The 27067-nt window shown below is 43.9% G+C and overlaps 1 protein-coding gene across 2 annotated transcripts in view; it reads right to left on the reverse strand.

Moving 5' to 3' along the window:
- The window catches only part of BACH2 (BTB domain and CNC homolog 2), a 374233-nt gene that overhangs the window by 10517 nt on the left and 336649 nt on the right, over window positions 1–27067 (reverse strand). For both annotated transcript variants that reach the window (XM_030809473.1, XM_030809474.1), the window contains 2 exons: window positions 12795–14387; window positions 1074–1280 (listed from right to left, as the gene is read on the reverse strand). In XM_030809473.1, the coding sequence (XP_030665333.1) occupies window positions 1074–1280; window positions 12795–14387 (1800 nt within the window). The remainder of the gene's footprint in view (window positions 1–1073; window positions 1281–12794; window positions 14388–27067) is intronic.

The following is a 27067-nucleotide window of genomic DNA, read 5'->3' on the forward strand; positions in this document are numbered from 1 at the left end:
CGTGGGCACATAGCTCTGAGTATGGGGGGAGCCTGGGAGACGGGAGTTTGTTTTCTGTGACAAAACACTCTCAGGCACAGGGATGGCTATGACAGCCACCTTGAGGCAGAATTGCAAAAGAATGGACCCTGGGGCTGCAAAGAATGTCAGGAGATCATCTCCTGAGCAATGGCCCCTCTGCAGGTGGGTGTCCTAGCTCTATTCCATTCTCTTCTGCCAGGAGGCAGGAGAAAGCAGTGGTACAAGACACGATTTGGAATCAGACACCTGGGTTTGCATTCAAGTTCTACCAAGTACTGGGAAGTTATCCAGCCCTTCTGCAGTTTCCTCCTCTGTAAATGGGGATAAAGGAGTGCCTAAGTCATAGCATTAATGTGAGGATTAAATGGGATCATCCACAAAAACAGTTTAGAAGAATACCTGGACCATAGATGCTCATAATTAACATCAGTTATTTATTCATTTTTTTTGAGACAGGGTTTCACTCTATCACCCAGGCGGGAATGCAGTGGCATGATCTCCACTCACTGCAACCTCCACTTCCCCTGCTCAAGTGATTATCCTGCCTCAGCCTCCCAAATAGCTGGGACTACAGGCACGCACCGCCATGCCCGGCTAATTTTTTGTATTTTCAGTAGAGACGAGGTTTCACCATGTTGGTCAGGCTGGTTTCAAACTCCTGACCTCAAGTGATCCACCCACCTTGGCCTTTCAAAGTGCTAGGATTACAGGCATGAGCCACCACGCCTGGCCAACATCAGTTATTTTCACATGTTGGATGGAAAATAAAAAATAACTACCTCTATATGAATAATGACTGAAGGATATAAAATATTGACACACTATTACACACCTGCGCGCATGCATGCGCGTGCAGACACACACACACACACACACACACACACACAAAGTAGATGTAAAGCTATTATTTCTGTTGAGAAACTTCTTAAAAAATAAACCCAAACTTCCCCAAAGGGTGACTCTTCTGTCTACTTTTCCAACTTTCATTGCTGTTACTTTACATTAGTCCTGGTGACTTCAGGTTGCTGATCACAATGGATGGGTCAACTCACCAATTTGCGGATTTCACATTCTAAATTCTGAATACAGTCCAGTTTCCTCTTGCGGCAGCGCTGGGCTGCGATGCGGTTCTTGCTGCGCCGTCGGACATCATGAATGAACTCTAACTGTTCTGAGGTTAGCTTGTGCATCTTAATCATCATCTGGAAATCGTTCCTTGGAAGATCTGTGATTTGATCTACAGGAAAAGGAAGTTTTACCTGAAACCAAGAATAACAGAAAATGATTATGGCAGCTGGATTTTAATTCCGGCAGGCAGAACATCAAAAATGATAAAACCTTTTTATGATGACCAAGTAATATGGAAACTACTGAAAGCAAGCAGTGATTACTTATTTCCTGTTTAAAGACAGGTAAGATGTAATAATACCTGGATAATCAAACAGAATAAGAACACATATATTGTAATGTTATTGTCTCTGAGATTTTTGAAGCAAATGACATGAACGATATTGGAAAATATGTCATTTTTCATTGATGTAGCACTTTTGTAAGAAAGATTCTAGTTAGTTGAAATGTACTTCCATCAGACCTACAGCCTAACTCAATAAAATGACAAGTTACAGGGAGATACCACATAAGGACATATCTAAAGCACCTGAATGAAGAGAGCCCCACATATCTTGAAAATGCTGGAGACACAAAAAACCCAGTGTGATTCTTAGTTACAATAGCATATGGGAGATAGGAGGAGATAACTTGGATAGGCTTCACCAGCATACAGTAGGAGTCAAAAGAACCGGGCTTTCATCCTTCTCACCAGACATGAGACCTCAGGCTAGCTATTCTACCTCTCTGAGATTCAATTTCCTCATCTGAAAAATAGGGCATTTAAAAAAAGCTGTACATTGCTATACAAGTGTTGGGCACTTTGGGACTTTATTTTCCAATTTTACAATGAAATGTTGACATTCTTTTATCAAAAGGTGAGATGCATTTTCCTGCCTTTTGACCAACAGAATGCAGCAGTAGTAATGGTGTATAGCTTCTGAGGCTAGGTCGAAAATCAGCTGCTATGCCTCGAGGACATTCAAGCAGCTCTGTGGAGAGGCCCATCTGGAGAGTGGCTGATGCCTCTAGCCAACAACCAGCATCACCTTGCCAGTCATGTGAACAAGCCACCCTGGAAAAAGATTCTCTAGCCCCAGTCAAACCTTCAGTTAAGTATAGCCCCAGCCAACATCTGACTTCACCTTATTAGAGATCTTCAGCCCAAACTGCCCAGATGGGCCACTCCTGAATTCCTGACTCACATTCACGTTTCTCATAGAAACTGTGAGAGGTGTTAAGTGATTACTATTGTTTTAGGTCATTAAGTTTTGGGGTGATTTATTATGCAACAATAGACATTGGATGCAGGTACCTGTCAGCAAAATTCCAATTCTTGACAAATCAAGGCAAATAAGCATTATCTAAAGCGAGGACAGCAGTCTCCTGAAGGATGGGTTTGTATCCTTACTATGTTGTTAAATGAGTGCTTATATTTCCTTCTTTTTTTTTTTTTTTGAGACAGGGTCTTGCTCTGTTACCCAGGCTGGAGTGGAGTGTTACGATCACAGCTTACTGTAGCCTTAACCTCCTGGGCTCAAGCAGTCCTCTTACCTCGGCCTCCCAAGTAGCTGGGACAACCATGCCCAGTTCATTAAAAATTTTTTTTTTTTTTTTTTGTAGAGATGAGGTCTTGCGCCAGAGAGAAGGGGGAAAAAAAAAAGAAATGAGGTCTCGCGATGTTGCCCAGGCTGGTTTCAAACTCCTGGGCTCAAGTGATTCTCCCTCCTCAGCCTCCCAAAGTGTTGGTATTACAGGTGGGAGCCACTATTCCTGGCCTAAAATATTTCTCTTCTTTTTTCTTTTGAGATGGAGTCTCGGTCTGTCACCCAGGCTGGAGTAGAGTGGCACGATTTCGACTCACTGCAAACTCCACCTCCTTGGTTCAAGCGATTCTCCTGCCTCACCTCCCGAGTAGCTGGGATTACAGGTGTGCACCACCATGCCCAGCTAATTTTTGTATTTTCAGTAGAGATGCCGTTTTGCCATGTTGGCCAGGCTGGTCTTGAACTCCTGGTCTCAAGTGATCCGCCCGCCTTGGCCTCCCAAAATGCTGGGATTACAGGGGTGAACCATGGTGCCTGGCCTGAAGTATTTCTTAAGAATAGCAACCAGTGAAAAAGATTGCATGAAAGAGCCTCAAGTGCGGAAGGTGAGCAGCAAACCACTACTCTATCTCAAGAGCCTCCTTGGCACCCACGAGGTGACACAGGCTTGCACCTTTGAGCAGCTTGTCACTCCCCTTCCCGAGGCTCTTGGGGATTCAGCAGCTTCTGGGTTCGGTCTGGTCCTGCTTCAGAAGCTCCTGGAATAAAAAGGTTGCGTGCTGCCAGGCTAAGAGACAACATGTGGGTTAGCTCAGATTGCTTCATTCTTGTTTACATTCACGTCTGCTCCGGATGAGCCAGCAGATGGCACTACAAACCTAAACTTCCTTCAAGCGCTAGCCCAGCCCTGTCTAATACAAACAACATGAGCTACATTTGTGATTTTAAATTTTCCAGTAGCCACATTAAAAGAAGTAAAAAGAAACAGGTGAAATGAGTTTGAATACTGTATGTTATTTAACCCAATAGATAAAAATACTTCCAACATGTAGCTAATATAATTATTGAGATAGTTTAGTTTTTTGTGTGTGTGTGCTAAACTTTCCAAATCCAAAGCACATTTTCTCCTTACAGCACATCATAATTCAGAATAGCCACTTTCAGGGGCTCAACAGCCACGTGCAGCATGTGGCAACTGGACTGGACAGTGCCACTCTAGGAGACAGAATAAATGGACTCAGTGAATCCCAGCAGCCAGAAAAACATACGGGTCTGGGCTGAACTGATCAAAATGCTCTAGGGTGAAGAAACCAACCCCTCGATAGTGTTCAGATGCTGCAGGGTTAAGTCTGTGTTCTTCAAGGGAGTGAGGATGAAGACACTTGATCCTGAGCCCAGGTTTCTCTTTGCTTGCATCGTTTGCAGGCAGACACGAGTCCCGATTGCCGGCATGTGTGGCTAGTCAATTCCCGTGCACAAAAGCAAACGTATGAAATGATCATTTGACTTTTCTGTGGTTGGGTGCAAGCTCTTTGTCAGGTTCCATCACAGCTCTGAGCTTGTTCAATGTGGCATTTACTGAAGGTTCCCAGTGGGTGCTCTGATTCAGCTTCTACCTGGTGAGCTCTGTCCCATGACAGCTGTAAAATTTTGGTCCAAGAAAGCAAAATCGCAGTACGGCCCATGACACCACTGCCGGCTTGGCCCTGCTCCGACTGCTAAAGACAGGCAGCCAGGACAAACAGCTCCTTGTTATGGGCTCGGGAAAGGCCTTTGTGCACGGGGCTGTGTTTGCATAGGGCTTCTAATGATATGAAAGAATGTTTGATTTCCCTCTTATACCCGCTGGATAACAAACAGACACTGAGATCCTGCACAGCGTCTCCGGAACACAGAGGTCTGTCTGTTGGAGATGCGGATGTTCCAACGCAGCAGAGGTGGTGGCGCTTTGGGGGCTTGTGGAGTTTTCCCTCTGATGACAACAAAGCCATTCTGCTTCTGCTCTAAATGTGTTTACTTACTCTCAGAAAGAAGATATCCCTATAGTTCAGGCCACAGGGAAAGTCAAAAGGACGCCTATACCAAGAGCTACTATATTTAAATCATCCAGACAGTGAATATAAAACACTAGGGGAATAGGAGGGAGAGTTGCCAGGAAAAAGGAAAAATCAACAATGCTAGTTTCAAAGTCCTTGAGACAAAAAGCCATACAACACTTCAGCAGAGCTGCTGCCAACACAATCTGCTTTTTAAAGAGGGTCAGAGGAAAAGGTAATAGTCAACTATAGACTTTCTCCCAGGTGAAAACACCCCAACTCACTCTTGTTTCTCTTTGCAAGTCTCAGCTCCCCCTCTAGCAAGGGAGGACTTATGTTCACTAACATGCAGGGGTCTCTGAGGTGTTCTCGGACAGGCACCGGGTCGGGGTGGGTGGGAACTTGACCACATCCATGTGTTGTTTCCTGAGTAGTAAGTTCCAAGCCAAGAACATCTTGTCTGGAAATAAGGAGTAGCCACTGACTCTTTGGTCCCGTGGAGGACATGCCTCTCCCAGGCTCTCGGCCCTCAAAACATTCCTCAAATGGGGCTGAGGAGTCAGAGAAGGCCAGCAGGCCTTGGAAAGTGGAAACACATCAAGAAGGTTGAGGCCCGCCTCTTTTCCTTCTAGATAATTATTCTCAGCCAAACAGGCCCAGCTGGGCTTAACATCTTATTAACTGTCCCTCCACACACTCATTCCTCCAGGATCTCACTTCGCAGCAGTGGCTTGGTTTCCTAAAGAGTCCCAACACCCAGTGTGATGAGGTGAAGAGTCCTGTGAACTGTTGCCACCACCCCTAGTTATACTCAGCCACCCACATGCAGCTCTGGACACACAGGCTGCATATAGGGGGAAGGGCACGAGGGATTCACAGGCGCCGCTCTTTAGCCAGGGGTCTACCACTTTGGTTCTCGGTAGAGACTCGGAGAATCAGGGCAGCCACTGAGTCAGCAGGCCAAGGGCCAAACAGGGCACCAGAGGCCTGTGCCACAGTTGGCACAATAAGCTGCTGTTGATTTTATTCAGCCCAGCAAAGTGCTGACTCTTCTCCCCTCTGGAACACAACAGGAGGAGCAGGACTTGAGGTGGGTTTTTAGCACAGTACCTGCCCTGTCCTGCTAAGCATGGCTATAGGAGGGTTAGTTCTTCTGGAGATTCCAGCTTTAAAAATTTTTTTCTTTTAGAGACAGGGTCTCGCTCTGTTGCCTAGGCTGGTCTCAAACTCCTGGCCTCAAGCGATTTTCCTTCCTTGGCCTCCCAAACTGTTGGGATTATAGGCGTGAGCCACCACGCCTGGCTAGGCTCCAGCTCCTGAGCAGTCAGTAAAATGGATAGTCCCTGCAGTGTGTCCAGGGATTCTCAGGTCCAGGTGCGACATCTGGACAGTGCATGGAACCTACATATGTCTCCTTGCATGCCTTCTGCACCAACGAGGCAGAGGGGAGGCTGTAGGCTGGGACCCGGGATGCCGGTGCTTCCTTCTCACCAAACAAATTGGCTGCTTTATTTCTCTTCCCTGCCAACAGCCACGACCATTCTTCAGCCTAAACCATCATCTCCTTCCTCCCAGTTAAAAGGAAACACCGAAAAATTATATAAGTATTATATAATTTTATATATTATTCTCTAAGTATTATATAAAATTAAGTATTATATAAATACAGCTTCTTTCATAAAATATAAGACAAAAGAAGGGAAAAAAAAAAATTCTCATCCCCAAATGATGACTCTCTTGCTCTGGTAGATTTCCCTGTGATCTTTGTTTTCTCTGCATCTTTTTTAGGAGTTGCAATCAAGTGGTGCTGTATCTATCTCACCCAACAAATATTTCGCTTGCCTAGTGTCTCTGGTTTGCTGGGTGAAGTTTACTGGAAAAGCAGGAAAGTAGCTGCAAATTTTGCAGAAAAGGCCAGAAACAAATATTTCCTGTAGAAATCTCAGTGGAAGACTAGTTTGTTAATATTTTTTCCTACTTCATTTCTTGGTTTTATTATCAGATGTTGATTGAAACCCATAGGAGTAGGGTCACATTAGCATGATACCCTGAGGGTGGCACTGATGGGTGGTCAGCTCTCCAAAGTCTTTAACGCTTATACTCTGAGGAGACCCTCAGATCCCAGGGAGCTGTCGAGGGAGGAAGCAATATGCCCACTGGAGATGATTCCAGTGCTGCTGGAACCAGGACAGCCAGCTCAGTGCTGGGCAGATGGCAATGACAAAATCTCCCCTCCCAGGCGAAGAAATGTTTCTCGCGCAATTGTCCTTCCACGCTCTCTTCTCATGGTCCAGTTTCTAGCACAAATACAGGACACCTGGGATTCAGCTGTGATACTTCAATTAATTAGCTGTGTGATCTCAGGCAAGTCTTCATTCTGTCGGTCCTAAAGTTCTTGGAGGATGGATCTAGGAGTCACAGGGCGATAACGCCTGCCCTACTTAGCTTACAGGGTTGCTATGAAGAATACAACTGGATGACAGGTGGAGAAAGTGCTTGGGAAAGTTTCAACTGCCTGATAGATACAAGGTATTATTATTTCTGTTTATCAGCCCTATCTATCTTTGTCACATGGTTTCGTCTTACAGCTTTGGAATTCCAGACACTCACAATGTTCCAGACAACATAAAAACACTGCTTTAATTAGGAATATGGCTGATTTCTATGCTGCCCAGCAAGGTTTCTTTTTATTAAGCAGACCAATTACAGACACTTCTAAGAACTTGCCTGATTCACCAAACCACAAAAATGATAGTAAAAATTTTACATACAACATGTGTCTCAAAGTCAGCATTTGGGTGGGAAGACTCAGAGTCAGACGGCTCTTCTATTCTGTACCATTTCCATGTTTTCTCTGGACTTTATCTCTCTCTTCCCTTCTCTCTCTCTCCCGCCCCCTGCCTGCCCCCAACACACTCTCTTACTCTCATACACTTTTATCCCTCTCAATGTAAAACATGTTAATAAAGCAAGTCCAAAAATCCATACTTTCGACTGTGCCAAGAAACTCTCTGTGGTGCTTCTTTACTAAAATCTACAATTAAGTAGAAATGGTCCAGTTACAAAGCTGTCTTACTAAGAGGCTTACTGCTTTGGAAAATGACTGTGATTTTCTATAATTTCCAACATTTAAAAACAAACCTATAAACCATAATGAGATAAACCATAACTACCCACTCCCACTAGAGGGCATTAACAAAAAAGATGGGCAATAACAAGTGTTGGCGAGGATGCAGAGAAACTGGATCCCTGATACACTGCTGGTGGGAATTTGAAATGGTATAGCCACTTGGAAACAGTCTAGTAGCTCCTCAAAAGGTTAAATACAAAGTTACATGATTTAGCAGTTCCACTCTTAGGAATATTATGGAAATAACTGAAAACATGTCTTAAAAACAACTTGTACTCAAATGCTCACAGCAGCATTATTTATAATAGCCCCAAAGTGGAAACAACCCACATGGCCCTCAACCAATGAACAACAAAATGTGGTATTAGTCAACAAAATGGATCGACATAATGGAATATTACTTAGCAATTAAAAGGAACAAAGTACTAATACATGACAATATACCTGGTGAGTACATCCATGGCAAGGGTAAACCTTCAAAGCGTTATGCTAAAGTGAAAGGAGCTAGACACAGAAGGCCACATCTTGCAAGATTCTATTTATACAAATGCCACAAACACTACAGAGACAGAAGGTAGATTACTGGTTGCCTGGGGCTGAGGGGAGTGGGCAATGAGGAGTAACTGCTAATAGGTACAGCATTTCCTTTTAGGGTGGTGAAAATGTTTTGGAGTTACCTAGTGGCGATGGTTGTACAACATTGTGAATATATCAACAACCACTGAATTGCTCATCTTAGTAGGGTGAATTTTATGATATGGGAATTATGTCTTAATTTAAAAAATAAACCTGTGCAAGATATACATACATAAAATTCAAACATTACAGACATACATAGAAGTGAAACTTTCCTTACACTCCTCTCCAATGGTGCTCCCCGTTTTTTCTTATTCTCTATACTGATTTTATTTATATGGTGTGTATATTTAGGAAACAAACTAGGACCTTGTGCATACTGTTTTGTGATTTTCACTTATGTGACTTGTTCATTTTTTTTTTATTGGAAGAGAAAAATTCCCAACCTGACTTCTTAAGGAATATAGCAAATCCAGAAGTCATAAAGAAAAAGACTTATACCTTGACTACATAAAACTAAAAATTTTTTATATGGGAAAAGGTACAATAAATAAATAAGCAGACTAAGGGAATATTTAAGCAACATTTATGAGAAAGGGTTAATATTCCTAATATTAGGGATTAAGATTCCTACATGTTGATTTAAACAATACAAAAGAAAAATGGGAAAGAGATAAACCAGCAATTCACAGGAAAGGACATATAAATGTTCAATACACATAAAACAAGATGTCAGCCTCATTAGTAGTCACCATTTTTTGCCCATCAAATTGGCAAAAATTGAAAAGACTGGTGACAACTAGCATGGGCAAAAATAGGGGAAACTGGACACTAAGTTGCTGACGGATATGTGAATTGCTACAACATTTTGGGTTGGTCATTTAGTATTTAATAAATGGGCACAACCTTTAGCCCATCTTTGAAACTAACCCACAAAAATAAAAGCACCACTACTAACAGTAGGGTCACAAAATGTTTACTGCAGCAATGTTTATCAGAGGGAAAAACTGAAAACAACTGAAATGTCTGGTGGTAAGTGACAGCTGAATGAACTACGATTTACGAGAACCAGAGATATTGGAGAAACATGTCTTGGCCCTGTGTGATCGACCTACAGCCACATGCATGGTAGACAGCTACGTGAAAAAAGGAAGCTGCTGACTCTACAACATAATGCCATTAAAATAAAACCCAAACCCATAGAGAGGTGAATATATATTTGTATATTGTTGTAGGCAAAGAGAAAGCCTGTTAAATTTGGTATGTTTGGGGCTGGGTATGCTGTGTTCTAGAATTTAAAAAAGAATGTCATTTTAAAAAGCTGATTATTGATAAAGGATAATACTGTGCTAATTTGATCTTTCTCGAAGCTGGGGAACAGTTAAAAAGGATGGGAGAAGCCAATGACTGTGAGATGGAAGGGCTGCTTAACATGGTATAACTACAACATCTTACAGAATACAAGGTATGTTAACACTTTACTTTTGATCTAACATTTTGGCTCCCTACGGGGTGAATGAAGACAGACCGGGAAAACACACGTGAAGTATTAGACTGGTGTCTGGCAAGGGGTGGAAACTCCTGTCTTGATTTCTGACTCTGGTGTCTCCGTGGGGTTCACTTGAAAGAGAAGGCACCTGGATCTCATATGAAAGCAGGGCAGGGCAGAATCAGCCCAACAGATGCTGGCTTCTGAATCAGTTCAGGAAAACAAGTTTTGACTTGTGGAGAAGGATCTGCCTTGAGCACTATTACTGGGGATAATACTTCAACCAGGGTCAAAATAACTCCCTAAAGCAGGTTATCAACTCCTTGAGCAGCAGTCATGGCAAGTCCCTGAGACAGTTCTTGGAAACCTAACCTCCTCTACTCTAGGAAAACTAAGATGTCAAATTGGGAAAAACCTTGGCTTTACTGTAACTGTCCTGTCCAAACTGTACCACTGAGAGGGGCTATGATTTCCAAAATGGCATAGAGCTTTGGTAAATGTCTCCTCTTTCACTGTTCAGGAATGCAGAAGATGGATTCTTTTTTTAAAGGTAAAAATAAGAGTATTTTTTAAAGTAGGGGTATTTCTCAAGGGGGGAAGGCTAGTCCTGTTCATGACTATTTTACAGGTTGAATGAGTCCTCCTTTTAATTGAGTTACTATTTTTAGTTCTAAAGTAAACAACTGACATAGTCCCAACACACACACAAAAAATGTGTTCTTGCTGTGGCCCCAAGACTTTAAGCTCTCTTTTGGGATATTGGCGGTGAGGGTGGGAGGGCACAAAAGAAGATGTATCTGAAACTGACAGTTCTTTGAACATATGCAAATATCATAAAAACACCATCCTCCCTTGAGCTTAATGGCCAGCCCTTTTTTTTTTTTTTGAGACAGGGTCTCACTTTGTCACCCAGGCTGGAATGCAGTGCCACCATCTCAGCTCACTGCAACCTCCTTCTCCTGGGCTCAAGTGATCCTCCCACCTCAGCCCCACAAGTAGCTGGACAACTGGCACGAGCCACCATGCCCGGCTATTTTTTTATATTTTTGGTAGAGAGGGGGTTTCACCATGTTGCCCAGGCTGGTCTTGACATCCTGAGCTCAAGTGATCCACCCACCTGGGCCTCCCAAAATGCTAGGATTACAGGCCTGAGCCACCACGCCCGGCCCCAGGCTCCTCTTAAAAGAGAGACAAAAAACAAAGACTGCAGGCCTTTGTGCTCTTCTCCCTCCACCAGTCCTTGGTAGGAAGCCATGATGCGGATGAGGTGGACGCAGTCACTTGCCTTCCACATCAGGCACGCTCATTCACCGTTTCAGAACAAAAGGAAAACCTCACAAAAGAGGTCAGAGGGAAAGAATGAGTGAGGAGAGAGAAAACACAGCCTTTCACTATTTTCAGGAAAGCTCAATCTTCCCAATGTCCGGGACACAGATGTGAGCCTGGCTTGGGGCACTGGGCACAACCCGCCACCCCAAACCTAAGGGGAGATGGTATATTCGCATGGGAATAGCTCCCATTCAAATTTCCTTTCTAATTTATTTTAAATTAAATCCTTTCAGTGTTTCTCTTTCTCCATGTCTGCTAGGCAGTTAAGAGACAGGCAGAAACCAGGCTAGCGAGCAAAGAAAGTGACCACAGGGCATTTTTGCAGTTCAAAACATGCCCAAACTAAAACCTCATGCGCTTCTCGCCAGTCTTGCAGAGGCTGAATAAACTGCACGTGGCTCTGTGAAAAGCCACCTCATCCCGTATGGCATTTCTGCTTTCTGGCTGGGTTAACATCTCTGCCTTACAGAGGCTGGTAACATCCAGAGAGCACAGACGGGTACCAAGGTTGCTGGCCTCAGGAGGACCATGTTTCATTTCTTCCTGTGTTTTTGGGATACACAGCTCTGAGAAGGGACTTGTCACTGGGTTTGTTCAATCCCGCTCCTGAGGGAGGTCTGAGACACAGGTAGCAGTCTCAAGCTGGTACCTTGTCAATCAGCAAGACAGTGCAGTGAACACCAGGTCACGACACAGACTCTCTCAGGTCTTTCTAGGGCATGTTCATGTTATTGGGGAGGTGGGTCCTCCTGGGGGCACCTCTTGTTTCCTCTCCTTAGTCTTGTGAGTCTTGCTCATGACGTGGCTGCTGTTGCTCCTGTTCCCCTCTCCCAGCAATGGTAAGACACACATGGAGCCTCAGGACATTTTTCCTAGCAAGTACATTGCTTTCAGGGTGGATGAAACTGCTACTCTACCCCACTACTTCTCAAAATGTCTTCCTAGTATTTGAGGGAGCTTGGGAAATGATCCATTATACATTATGTGTGGCTCACTAGGGTGCTTCTGTGATGACCCCAGGACCGGGATAAACAGTGAGCCTTCCATCACCTTCACTGTGATGGACATGCGGTGGCCCTGGGGTCTTCTGTTGACAAGGAAAATCTAAAAGGTGCTGGGAAAGTGTTGATCTATTTGGTTTCAATCAATCAATCTGGAAAGAGATTCTATATCTTCCTTTATGCTGAAGGGGTGAAGGGCAAGGATGAGGGTGATGAACAGGGCATCCTTCCAAAGCAGATGTAGGAGGGGGAGAGAGGGAGAAGAGGGGGGTCTGGAGTGCCTCAGTGTACTTCATGCATTAGACTTCAGTGTTTTTTTACCCAGCAGCTTGCCTCTGCTTGTAGAGTATTGAGATCCAGATCAAATATAAGTGATTTTCTAGGACAGAAGTGGTTAATGTGGAATCACCTTCAGCATCCTGCCTCTGTGGATGGGGAAGGCAGTCTCTACTGTCATCTTTAACCTTAGCACGTAAGAAAAATGTGGGAGGCAGGGAGTAGTCCAGATAAAGGGCCTAGAGAGTGGGTCACATGCTTGAATTTATGTGGGTTCCCTACCTCCTGGCCCCTGTCCTGCACAGGACACGACTCACTGTCTGCTTCCGAGAACGATCCGGATTCGTCACTGGAGTTGGTTCCGTAAGACTGCTCACATTTAATTTGGGGCCGCACTTGGTTGTACATTCCATCTCCCATCAGGCCTGGTTCCTGATGTTCTGTGGCAAGGAATCTGGCTCCCTGGGAACAGGGCGAGGAGGAGAACTCACAGAGAGGGAGGCTGCAGGGTGAGCCCCCGCTCCCGTCCTCCGCGTAGGAATAGGAAGAACAGGAGCTGGAAGTCCTGGTCCTGGTCTCCAAGGGGGGTGAGCGAGGGCAGACTTTGATTGGCACCGGGCAGCTGGTGTTGGGCCGCATCCTTCCTGGCAAGTGGTCGGCCATCAGCCCACCATGGGAGTAGGCCTGCGAGCTGGGGAGGGACTGGCCAGCTCCCACCCACAGACCCTTTGGCACCGGCTCAGAGAGGTCTTTGTCCAAACTGCTCGCCCCAGAATAAGAATGCACCGAGGTGCTCACTTGGTCACAAGCACTGGAGGAGAAGATCACGCTCCTCCGGTCCAGCTCTCCCTCCTGTTTACAGACAGCCTCCAACCCAGGCCCCCTGAGGGGCGACCCCATGGTGAAGTTGGACACCTCCTTCTGGCCCACGTGGGGCTGTCCATAATTCCCTGTGAAAGGGGTGTAGTCAGTTTTAAGGTCACCCTGAGTGATCCCCTTGTCAAAAGGGCAGGCTGGACTCCTGGCAAAGTGCTGCTGAGATGTACTGGGCAGGCCAGACAGCTCCACACTTTTCGTTATGCTGAACAGAGACCTTAAGCAGGAGGGCGAGGCCACGCTCCTGGATCTCTCCAGGCAGGGGGCCCCAGCTGGGGCCGTGGGGGTAGGGGCAGGGCTGGGCTGTTTCCGGTCCATCTCGACATCCCCTGCTCTGTCCTTGGCGTCAGGCTCATCTCCAGACAGGCAGAGCGTGATGCTCTCTTCCTCATTCTCTTCACTGGGCGGCTCACTTTTAATCTGCCCCCTGGCAAGCCCCGGCTTGAGGCTGTTGCTAGAGTTATCTTCCCGGAATGTGCTTGCAAAACCTGAGGTACTGTGTGATGATGCATTATAGACATTCTTGGTACATGCAAGCTGGTATTTCTTGTATCTGGGGTACTGCGTTAACGCATCCTTTTCTGAGCTCTCCTTGGTGTCCGTGGGCACGTCAGGCTCGGGCAGCAGGGCTTCTTCCTTCTCTGCTACAGGGATGGCGGCGGCCTCAAAGCTGATGGGCTCTGGAAGCATCTGGTCCCTGGGGCAAGCCATCTTGGCCGTCTCTGAATCCATCGTTTCCTCCTCTTCATCCTCCTCCTCTCCTGCAGAGTTCTCACAGTCCTCGTGCGGGCGCTGGCATGCAGCATCCTTCCGGCACACAAACAGGCCATCCTCACTGTTCAGGAGCTGGGTCTGCAGGAAGCTGAAGCAGGAGTCCTCCAGGTTGTGCATGCGCAGGAACTCAGCACAGCGGATGACCTCGCGGATGTTTTCTCTGCTGAGTAACAGCTTGGCAGTGTAGGCAAACTGTAACAGTGGCCCAAAGCCCCTGGCCGTGACCTGCAAAACAAACAGGGAAATCACCAACATTACCATCAGCACTGCTATTGTCCCAAATCCCCCAACTGAAGCAAGATAACCAGATAGTGCTAATGTCCCAGAATAAAGACTGCAAAGGGGCAGTTAATCTTGTAGTACTGGGTCAGCAATGATTCTACTTCCAATAATTAGTGCCTGTCTCGTGCATGCCACTGTTGTACTCCATCACAGCACAGGCAGAATTGAAAATCACCAGGGTCAAGTGGCTAAACAAGATGACAACGGGTTCAGTGTTTACACTAATGAAATATCCTGGCAAAAATGCACGGTGACAATGGGGAGCCTATTAACTTCCCTCCCAATCAGTCCTGTCAAGAGCCATTCTACACGAGGGGGGAGTGTTGTGACACTTCTTGCAGCTTGCTGCAGCCCAAGAGAGCCTTAACGTTTTCTTGTCAACCACAAAAATGGCCCTGCAAAAGACTAAGTCCAGGGAGTTGCAAAAATAGGTTTTCCTCACTTACAACGTTAAAAGAGACATTAAAACAACTCCTGTTTTGCTCATCCATCACAGTTTCTACTTGAGACTTTCGGTCATCATGTCCTAGCTGATCTTATGATGATGATGATCTCATTATCTCACCAGAGATGACAACAATCAAAAGCGGTGTGCTCAAGATGAAATCAACCCCTGGCCCATAATGAATGGGGGTTGCAGAGTTAAACAAACCGGCTGTCATTTAAATGGTTGAAGCTGCTGAGTGGCACAGGGTATGGGCTATTCCCTCCCTAATTATTAGCAGCAGCTTTGCCATGCAGCTGTCTTTTTTTCCTGGTAAATCTTCAGGGGCTAAGCCTACTGTCATTTGCTGCTTATCCATTATATTTTACAAAGATTCAAAGTGTGCTATTTATGCACAGCTTGCATATGCACACAAACATGTGTGTGCCCGCATGCATGCCCGCTCACACACAATGACTTAGACAATTAAGAATATGTTGCCTAAGGCCAATTGTTTTTTCAGATGGAAATGGATTAAACTTGCTGGTGTTCATCAGGGTAGGCTTCCTTACCCTGCACATAAAACCACACATCCTCTAGGTTCTTGCAAGCACTGCTGACCCCACAGGAAGGTGAGGCATGTCTACAAATCCTATACAAATCAAATGAAAGCCGCAATCATGGGGTCCTTGCTAGAAGCTATGGTAGCAGTGATACAAAATTTTAGCTGGGGGAGTGAGTGCACAGCAAGGTGAACTGGTAAACTTTGTAGCTGGCTTCTGTGTATATTAAACTTACTGCAGCATACAGAGCCAAAATTCTTGCAAGGACCTGTAATTGATGTTCAAGATTCAACCTGGACATTCACTCCTTTGGGAGCGCTCTCCAGTCCTCTTAGAGAGAATGAATGACATTGTCCTCTCAGCTCTCATAGCCAGATGAGGAGACATGCTGGATTCTCCAGGGCAGCACTGATTTCGTATCATTGCATTCTTTCCAGTAAGGGAAATTTCTTAGACATGTAACTGAACGGGATTTTAATTGTTAATCTTTTTAAAGTACTCAAGTAAGATTCCATATTAAATTTTTTTTTCTGTCAGATGATGAGTCCAGAGGTATCTGGTTAAAAAAAACAAAATGAAAAGCCATGACTGCTAGACCCACATTATAAATTCTATACGGGCAATCATTGCCAACTCCCTTTTATTATACCTAATTGTGTCTGTTTCTACCATAAGACAGCAAGCTCCTTCAGATCAGGAACGGTTTTGTCTGTCTTCGTAACCTTGCATCTAATCTAACCTGGGGTCTCTAACTTGGTAAATACTTGTTAAAAGCTTGTATGTTACTGAATATGTCATAAGTCCAACTGTGTCCTAACATACTACTACTGTGTACACAAGGTGACAACACAGCGCTTAGAGGGTGTTGTCTCAAGTTACTTTTGTAGCAAGGCATCATGTAAACCAACTAACTAAACCGATCGACCGATCAAAGGCAGGCAGGCAGGCAAGGGTCTTTGTTTGCCCCGTGTCACAGTACCAGTATTAAAAAGGAGCTCATCTGACCGACACTTTTGTATCCTGCTAAGCTGACATGGTAGTAGGTTCAGCAAATGTAGTACTGACAATACATCCGTTTATGTCCTTTTCTTCTAGGAATCTTTAAAAGAAAGTAAAAAAGCAAGGAAATGTGTATTTATAGGTAACTGAAGGTGACAAGAATGTCACATGACCTATTCCTTTACTGCCACATGGCTCCACCACCAAGAAAGAAATGGTGAAATCAATGCAGAGTTGACCCCTGCCCTTGTAATGATCCTATGCTCCTCTGTAATGTGCCAGTTGCCAAACGGGTGGATAAGACACTTCTTGAGTTTTGGCAAAGGTGCTCACTATATGGGAAATGTAGGAAACTAATTTCAATGCTATTTATAGTGTTCACACAGTTTTTCTCATACTCCCATCCTTATCACCATTTTTTTTTTTTTTTTTTTTGATGCTGTAGGTCTAAGTAAGCCTTACCACTATCTTCCACTGTGGCCTCCTGTAAAGAAAATTTCTAAAGAAGCCAGGGACATCCATGGGGATCTGTAGATCAGGAAGCAGTACTGGGAGTCACCCTCTGCCACATGGCTGCAAGGAGCTGGAGAAAGCATCTCCGCTCAGGGAAGAGCTGATGCTTAAATGTATGAATTGGACCAAGGATGTGAATGAGCAAAGTCTCCACATCACAAATCAATGGCACTCCTTAGATCACTGAGGCTCAGGAGACATGCTGAGCTTGAAATGATCGTCATATGGTCATGAAAGAGTCACAGATCAAAACCTGGTTTGTAAACTGTCACTTAAGCCCAAGGGCAGAGGAAATGGTGTCCTCACCATGAAAGTTCAAGAGCTCATAACTAGCTCTTCTCCCATTCTGGTTTCAGTCCTGCTTTGTCATATTTAAGTCTGCAAGATTTTGCTCAGCTTCTGTGTGTGAGGCTTTGTTCGGTGAGCCAGAATGACCATTTACCAAGTATCTCCTAGTACCCAGCACTGTGCTCTTGCAACGCCCTGCAAGGCAGCATGACTGCCCTTGTTCTGCAGATAAGGAAACTGTGAAGCAGGGAGGTGAAGGAGTTTATTCACGGTCAGTGCTAGTCAGTGGAGAGCTAGGATTCCAAACCAAGTCCAGTCTGTTTCTTCTTCTGTGCTCAGTGGTGTGAGGGAAGGATATGTGCAGGACTCAGGCCTGTGCTCAAGAGATCTAAGATTTAGCTTTGCAGAAGAGGTACAAATGATGAAAAGTTAACTAAGTAACAGTGTAAGTAAGTCAACAATGGAAAAGCCATTGCAAGATTATATGAGTAGTTGCCAACTGAGAAATCCAGACAAGTTCAGGATAGGAGACTACTGAGGCTGAGGGGACTAGCGAGGGGACCCCTTGAACACTTTTATCAGCACACCTTGAGTGTCTGCTCTAGGTCAAGGGTTGCTTTGATACGATGGCTACTTACTGAACTGTCACAAGGGTCCCTCCCAGGAACCCATCTCTGGTCTACTTTAGGCAGTGGTAATTGCTCCAGATACACAAAACAGAAAGCAAGTGCCCATCACACCTGCCAGCAAGTGTTACAACAGGCAGAGTCTTTCTAACTACTGTCTTAGCCTCCATCTTGAGAAGGTGGCACTGTCTACTCATTTTTAGGGACCATTTAAATTCATTCATTATACTCAGAAGGCAAATATTCAGGTACCAGTGAAAAGCTATATGTTCATGAAACTGTGACTGCAAGTCTGCATTGTTACTTACTTTTTGTTCTTAACAAATAAGGCTCTAATAATGGGAAAAAATAAGAGGGGGTGGGAGGTGGAGAATTACACACAAAACTAACAATTCATAAAATGGTATTTTAAAAAGTAATGATCATAAAGTTAAAATGGAATGAAGTGGCTATAAATAGAAGAATAGTTCCAATTCACTGACGTTAATGGAGTTGCATCCCTCTGCTCTAAGCAGACCCATCTAGGCTAAAGTCCACTGGTCAGCAGTGGCCTCAAGGTATGAGAAACAAATGCAAAATATGGTGTTAGGGACAACTTGGGATAACAGTCTTGCATTTTGAATGAAAATATTTTGAATGCCTCATTTCGAAGAATATTTTTTCACGGCACTTAAATATGTAACTACCTGGTCTCATACTGTGCAATACTCATTCTGACACAGATGAGATGGGATCACACACTGGGGCCAGAATACAGTGTGCCATGTGGGGGTGAGACCTTGGAGAGGGCAGAAAGTTAACCCTCCAACCTCCCACAGAGTGCTTCCTAGGAGGCGATGACCTCAGCTAGCAGTTGGCACATATGAGTTGGTTCAACCCTGAAAGAAATAAGGCCAGGCTACCGCGTCCGATGGTGCAAGTCAACATGCTGACAATGTGTTGAAATTTGACCCACTGTAACTATGACCCTTAACCCTTTATTCCATTGGATTCTAACATATCATCTCTCTGCTGAAAGGAAGATGGGCTGATGAAAACTCAACTGGTAGAGAAAGTTTGGGCACTGTTTGCCAAGCTGGGGAGCTCAGTGTTTCATGAGACATCCATTTTGCTGCAGGACAGAGTTTACGGTTAGGATACTTATAACAGTTCCATCTCTGGACTACGACAGGGATGAGGCAGTCAGCCTTCAGGCATTTATTGAAAATAGGGTTTGAGGATTTTAGAGACTTGGAACATCATTCTCTACATAAGCTACATGATTAAGGTGTCTCCAGTTGGCAGTATATACACATGGCTGTAGCATTGAGCCCATCTGCAGAAGGCTGAGCAGATGAATCCGGAGGACAGGTGACTGCTCCCTGGGAGAGGGCTGGCACGCTTCTCAAGGTCCCTTAATCACAACTTCACAAAAAAGGGAAACTTACACCTTCAGCAATGCCATGTACACTTTCCTGATGAAGCTGAATCTCTTACACACTGCAGGAACCAGGAAGATAAAGGTAATGAACCCCTGCCCAAGGGCTTTTTAAAACGCTAGACCACTGACAACCCCTCTGGGTTGTATTTGCACAGCAAGGCACTTGTCAAATGACAAAGCAATGCTGGTGACAACTAACTCTCCCTTCCCACTCTCTTGCTGCACTGCATCCCACTCTGCAGGATGAAAACTGACTTAGTGATCAGGCATCACTCCTCATCTTAATTTTCTATAATTCATATCTACATTATCACATTCTTCTTCCCAAAGCAGCATGCTAGACATTTAGAAAGTATTTGTTAAATTAATTAACCTTACTATTTCAACAAAGCTTCTGGTTATTTTAGTATTAATTTTTATTTTATTTATTTTTAGAGACAGGGTCTCCCTATGTTGCCCAGGCTTGTCTCAAACTCCTGGGCTCAAGGGATCCTCCTGCCTCAGCCTCCCAAAGTACTAGGATTACAGGTGTGAGCCACCACATCCGGCCTCGTATTAATTTTATTTATTTATTTACTGACAGGGTCTCACACTGGTTGTCCAGGCTGGAGTGCAGTGACATGATCTTGGCTTACTGCAGCCTCAACCTTTGGGGCTCAGGTGATTCTCCCAACTCAGCCTCTCGAATAGCTGGGACTATCGGCACATACCACTATGCCCGGCTGATTTTTGTATTTTTAGTAGAGACGGGGTTTCACCATGTTGCCCAGGTGGTCTCAAACTCCTGGACTCAAGCAATCTGTCTATCTTGATCTCCCAAAGTATTGGGATTACAGGTGTTAGCCATTGTGCCTGGGCAATTTTATTATGAATTTTAGATAGCGTTTATCTTGTGTTCTACTCCTAAGGTAATAATATGAAAACTAAATCAACATTGAAAATGATTTATACATATATCATTTCATATGGTGGTTCTTTTAGCTAAAGAAAATCATTATTTGTCTTAGTGAATACGTCTTAAAACATAAACAGAGTGTCTTTTCTCTCCTGTGCAGGTTTGAACTTGGATCTGCAGCCACAATGTAAAAATCCTTCTCATATTTGTAAGTTTTACGCCTGAGACTCTATCTGATCATTCAGTCACTTATAATTTTTTGTTTACTAATTTTATTTTATTTTTGAGAGATAAGGTCTCACTATGTTGTCCAGGCTGGCCTTGAACTCCTGGGCTCAAGCCATTTTCCTGCCTCAGCCTCTCAAAGTGCTGGGATTACAGGCATGAGCCACTGTGTCCATCCACACTCATTTTTTCCATTCTCCAACGATGTGCTAGGCACTCACTGTTACTATGCAAGGTCTGGGGACTCTACTTTCTTGGATTCAAGTCTCAGCTCTGCTGTCTACCAGCTGTGTCACTTGGGCTGGTTACTTAACCTTTCTATGCTTTAGTTTCTCTATGCTTTAGTTTCTACAACTGTAAGACAGGGATACCGACAGTGCCTGCCTTGTAGTAAAACCTTTGGAACAGGATCTGGCATTAAGTAACAACCAGTATTATTGCTGTTGCTACAAATATGAATAAAACAACACCTTTTTCTCCAAGGAGCTAACAAGTGACTGGGGAGACAGATGTTCAGTATAAATGTTTACAGTGTCACCTGAGTATGTAACAGAGGTATTTGCAGGATGCTGGGAGGACAGGGCTGGAGCAGTAACTGCTAAGGGAATTAGCGTAAGGCTGCTTAGAGGAGGTAACGCTTGCCAAGTGTTGAGGGCTGAGTTGAAGTTCTTCAGAATAAGTAAAAGAAAGGCATGTCTCACTCCCTCATCATCTTCTGGCTTTTTCTCAAATGCCATTTTCTCACTGAGACCTTTCTTGGTCCTCTATTCACAATTGCCCTCCCCTACCACAAAACCAGAACTGGCTAGATGGTTTGCAGGGCCTAGTGCAAAATGAAAATGTTAGCCTCTTGTTCAGAGATTAAGAATTTCAAGAGTGACAAGAGAACATTAAACAAAGTGCAGGACCTCTCTGAGCATGGGGCCCTGTGCAATTAGTTGCACAGGTTTTACGCTCACGAAGCTGGCCCTGTCAATAACACATGCATGCACAAGTGCGCGCGCACGCACGTGCACACACACACACACACGTTACCTATTCCCTGCAGTTGAAATGGACTCCCTGATTTGAGGAGGGGGTGATGGCATCCCAGGGTGGAGGTCAAACAGTAGAACACCATTTGACTTCAACTTTGGGCTGAAAAACATGGTCAGCCCACCAAGGTACTTTCTGATTAGCAAAAAAAGGAAAATCATGTAGGCTCAGTGAGCAAAGGCCTGACTCGAATCCCCATGATAGAGAGTCATGACTTGAATCAGTTAACAGACTCAGACTTCCTGCAATTATTCTCAGGAATTCTTGAGGACAGACCCTACCATAACCCACATTTTTGCTATGATTTCTCCTGTCACAGGGTTTTCAGAAATGTACTTGTAGTTTTTCCTAAATCATGACTCAATACGAACTTTTTAAATTAAAAAACATCTAAAAAAATTATTCAGAAACTGTTGAGGCCAGAACCAAAACTATTATCACTCTCTGCGTGTGTATCTCTGTAACACTAATACAACTTAACTACCTTAATACAAACATAACTGGAAAATTGAAATAGTCCTTACCAACTACTAATTTTGACTTCTATTATTTGACTGAATTTTAGTTTGATGTTGTAAACTCATATGTTGGTTATTTACTACTGTCTCTCGGACTCACATCCACTCTTCTCATAATTCCCTCTTGCTGAGGCTGGGAGTTCAAAAACTGTTTCCTAGGCTGTTTTGCTGGTTGACTTATTATCGGACCTGCCAACAGGTGCACAGGCGGGTAAGCTCAGAAGGTGGGAGGCATGACGACGCTGTGGCTCCTTCTGTCTCTTGCTCTGTTTATCTTTCCTTCCTTGATGGTGTGTTCTGGAAGTGACTGCATCCCTGACTGTGGTGGAGTGTCCGGAAGGGGCTGTCTGCCCCACAGCTGCAGCTCCTGAGGCACCGGCCACTCCACCATGCTCACAGGTCCCTTTCATCCCCTCCAGCCCTAGGAGCAGTAGATACTTTCTGCGGTCATTAATCATTAGGTTAGCTCTCCTTCCCTTTTCTGTTCTTCCAGTTTTCCAACACCTGTGTACCCAATTTCCTGTTTTATAGCCCCTCTATTTGAAACACCTGGCATGGTTTCTCGTTCCCTGACTTAACAATCCATTTTACAGACAAGGAGGCCAAGGCCCAGAAAGGTGAAGGGATTTACCCAAGGTCACAGGGCTGCCTGGCCAGGGCTAAACTCAAGTCTTCCGACCGCAGAGTTCAACTCTCACGCTCCCTTTCTACCTGTTGCTGTTTCTCTGAAGTGAACCAGGAAAGAAATGCTATTTCATATGGAAACATGTTATTGTAAATTTTATTACTCTCTCTACAATATTCAGTTTTATATAGCTCTATCCAAAGAAGTCTGGCCAACTGGATGCAGTACATCTTTCGGTATGCAGAAGGTGAATCTCATAATTGGTTCTATTTTTCCAGTGTCTGGATTCCTCCTGAAGAATGAAGATAAGTGCTGTGTCCCTTTCCTGCTCAATGAAACTCTGCAAATCCTAGGAAGCCCTTTTACCACATGCGTGTGGGGAAAAGAAAGAGATCAGATTGTTACTGTGTCTGTGTAGAAAGGAGTAGACATAGGAGACTCCATTTTGTTCTGTACTAAGAAAAATTCTTCTGCCTTGAGATGCTGTTAATCTGTAACCTTACCCCCAACCCTGTGCTCTCTGAAACATGTGCTGTGTCAACTCAGGGTTAAATGGATTAAGGGCTGTGCAAGATGTGCTTTGTTAAACAGATGCTTGAAGGCAGCATGCTCGTTAAGAGTCATCACCACTCCCTAATCTCAAGTACCCAGGGACACAAACACTGCGGAAGGCCGCAGGGACCTCTGCCTAGGAAAGCCAGGTATTGTCCAAGGTTTCTCCCCATGTGATAGTCTGAAATATGGCCTCGTGGGAAGGGAAAGACCTGACCATCCCCCAGCCCGACACCCGTAAAGGGTCTGTGCTGAGGAGGATTAGTATAAGAGGAAGGAACGCCTCTTTGCAGTTGAGACAAGCGGAAGGCATCTGTCTCCTGCTCGTCCCTGGGCAATGGAATGTCTCAGTATAAAACCCGATTGTATGTTCCATCTACTGAGATAGGGGAAAACCGCCTTAGGGCTGGAGGTGGGACATGCGGGCAGCAATACTGCTCTGTAAGGCATTGAGATGTTTATGTGTATGCACATCAAAAGCACAGCACTTAATTCTTTACCTTGTCTATGATGCAGAGACCTTTGTTCACGTGTTTATCTGCTTCTCTCCACTATTATCCTATGACCCTGCCACATCCCCCAAGAATGATCAATAAATACTAAGGGAACTCAGAGGCCGGCGGGATCCTCCATATGCTGAACGCTGGTCCCCTGGGCCCCCTTATTTCTTTCTCTATACTTTCTCTGTGTCTTTTTCTTTTCCAAGTCTCTCGTTCCACCTAACGAGAAACACCCACAGGTGTGGAGGGGCAACCCACCCCTTCACATGGGGATTTGGTAAATTATCAGGCTTAGCTAAGTATTGGTCCTTAGAATCTAGAAGACAAAGCAGAAATGCCCTTCTGGCGGGGTGCCACATGGCACCAGAGCTTTGTTCCAGAGTGGAATGGCAGTTGGATGAAGCTGATGTCTAGGGGGAGCGTTACGTGTTCCCTATCTGTGATAGTCGGCTCAGAATGATCATGGGGCTACATAATGGCTGAAACTGCCCCTTAGGTATTTCTTTCATTGTTTCAGGGTTGATGAGAACAGAAGGTTCCAAAAGCAAACATTCCATATTGTCTTTCCTGAGAACTGGCGACACCTTGGGTATGTGGAACCTTCATTTCAACTGGGTGGTTTTGCCCATCTCATCTCACCTCCTTCATAATGTGGCACTCATAATTTTCCCATTCAGGTATAGATGGTTATATTTCCTAGGTTAGTGACAGGCAAAAGTCATATATGATACAGATACAAGGAACTATATTCATATTTACCCTAAAAGCATATGGTGAAAACAGAAAATCTCCCTTCTGAAAGATTATAAAATGAAGTTCACAGAGTAATTTTTAAAAATCCAATTTCAATCTAAGTGTAGGTCTTAAAATAGATACGAAATAGTAGTAACTTTTCACGTTTTTCAGTGTAAAATAAAAGTGAAAAGCATCCCACTCACCGGTAAGGAAGTTGTAAAACCTGCATCAAGGTTTATGGTTTCATTTGAAAAACTGCCTCCAAAAGAAAATTATTTTTAAAAAGAAGATTTAGAAAAAATTACCTAATTTCCATTTTAAATGACCCTCTCCCCATTCCAGAAACCAGTGATTTTCCTAGGCCAGAATTTCTTGACTCAAGGTCTGGTTTCACCCTCTCAACCCCTCTAGTCATTTCAAACCAACTATGAACCACTTGATCTTCAACCAGAAAATACAAAACATTTTTGAAGGCTTCCAGTGATGAGAAGTTTGGTCCCTCATTAGCAACTTCTAATGGTTCTTCATGTTAAGTTTCAGGAATGGAAGTTTTGGCTTAGTCAGTTATGAGTTCTTATACCTTTCTTGTTACTCTCCTCTGAACCACATTGCCTGCGACTACACCCCTGGCAGATATCTGGATTGAATAAATACTCCAATCATTGGTACAGAGGACAGACTATCACCTCTCTCTGTCTATATCCTATTTTCTAGAAATGCTCAGATTTCACTGTCACTTATTATTTACAATTAACATCTCTGAGCTTATTTCCTCCCATATCTATTGATAAGCCATGTGTCCATCTTAACCTTGCAAAATCAAATTTTTGACCCAAGAGTGTGTACTTGTCTAGATATTCAGAAATCATTCCTATTATAAAAACTACTATTCAGTCAAATTTTTAAAGATCCACTTTCTTCTCTCTGTTTTGAAAATTATGATGCAATTTCTGATCTCTAGTCTTTTGATGCTTTCCTTGGCTCCACAGTCCCTGAAAGATTTTGACCACAGCAATTTGTATCCTAATCATATCTATTACTCCCCCTGCAGTTTGGGGGCTTTACTTCATTCAGTCTGGGAGCTTAGCATTTTCTTTTTGTTCATCTACCTAGGGCTTCCTTTCCTTTTCCAAGTTTTTTCTCACTTTTCAGTCTTATGGTCATTCATTCAGTCATTCTCCTTGACGCACAATATAAAATTAACTCTGGGCTCTTTGCCATCCTCAGTACTACACAGTCAGCCCCAATGAGCAGCTGTTGGTTTCCTCGGCTTTACGCTCCAAAGAGAACCACAAATTCATTTTTGTTTTCTGTGGTCCTCTTTGAAAGGTCTCCACTCATTTGGGCTTGAGTTTTCTTGAATGCCTTATTTGTGGTTCCATACATGTTCCCATAGTTGTTCGTGTTTTTCCAGTGTTTAAAATAAAACTCTGAATGAAACAGAACTGCTGGCACAATTTACCCTCCTTTTTCAAGAAAAGGGTCCTCATGTGAACTTTGTTTTGGACATTTCTAGCCCTCCTGAATCATCTTTCCCCACATATGCATAATTTCTACCTTTTTCTTATTAACATAAAAACCTGTTTAAAAATGTCTGGAACCCAAAATTACAAAACTCTAGAAGAAAACATGGGGGAAAAGCTTCCTGTCATTGGGACTTGGTAATGAGTTCTTGGATATGACACCAAAAGCACATGAAACAAAAGCAAAAATAAACAAATGGGACTATATCAAACTTAAAATCTGACTCTATCAAAGGACACAATCAAAGTAAAAAGGCAACTCATGGAATGGGAGGGAATATTTGTAAATCATATACCTAATAAAGGGGTGATATATAAAGAACCCCTACGTAAAGAACTCTCATTTCAAGAGCTCCTACAACTCCCAACGGCAAAATATAAAATAACCCAACTAAAAAGTAGGCAAAGGACTTGAATAGACGTTTCTCCAAAGACATACAAATAGCCGACAAACATATGAAAAGATGCTCGACGTCACTAATTAACAGAGAAATAAAAATTAAAAGTACAATGAGATCTCACCCACTGGGATGACTACTACCAAAAAAACAAAGTAACAAGTGTCAGCGAGGCCGTGGAGAAATTGAAATCCTTGTGCACTGTTTTATTTTTTATTTTTCTTGTTTGTTTTTGTTTTTAAGACAGGTCTCACTCTGTCACCCAGGCTGGAGTGCAGTGGCATGATCATAGTTCACTGCAGGCTCAACTTCTCAGGCTCAAGTGCTCCTCCCATCTCAGCCTCCCAAGTATCTGGGACAGGAGGCACATACCGTCCTGCCCAGTTAATTTCTTATTTTTGTAGAGACAGAGTCTTGCCATGTTGCCCGGGCTGGTCTTGAACTCCTGGGCTCAAGTGATTCGCCTGCCTCGTTCTCCCAAAGTGCAGAAATTACAGGTGTGAGTCACTGCATTTGGCCCTTGTGCATTGTTGAAGAGACTGCAAAATAGTGCAACTGCTATGGAAAACAGTATGAAGATTCCTTAAAAAATTACAAATAGAACTACCATATGATCCAGCAAACCCAGTTCGGGGGATATTTTCAAAAGAATCCAAAGCAGGGTCTTAAAGAGGTGTTTGTACACTCATGTTCACAGCAGCACTATTCACAATAGCCAAGAAGTGAAAGCAACCCAAATTTCCATTAATGAGTGACTGGATCAACAAAATGTGGTAGATACATA

The sequence above is a fragment of the Nomascus leucogenys genome, chromosome 3, assembly GCF_006542625.1.
Source record: "Nomascus leucogenys isolate Asia chromosome 3, Asia_NLE_v1, whole genome shotgun sequence".
Classification (NCBI taxonomy): domain Eukaryota; kingdom Metazoa; phylum Chordata; class Mammalia; order Primates; family Hylobatidae; genus Nomascus; species Nomascus leucogenys.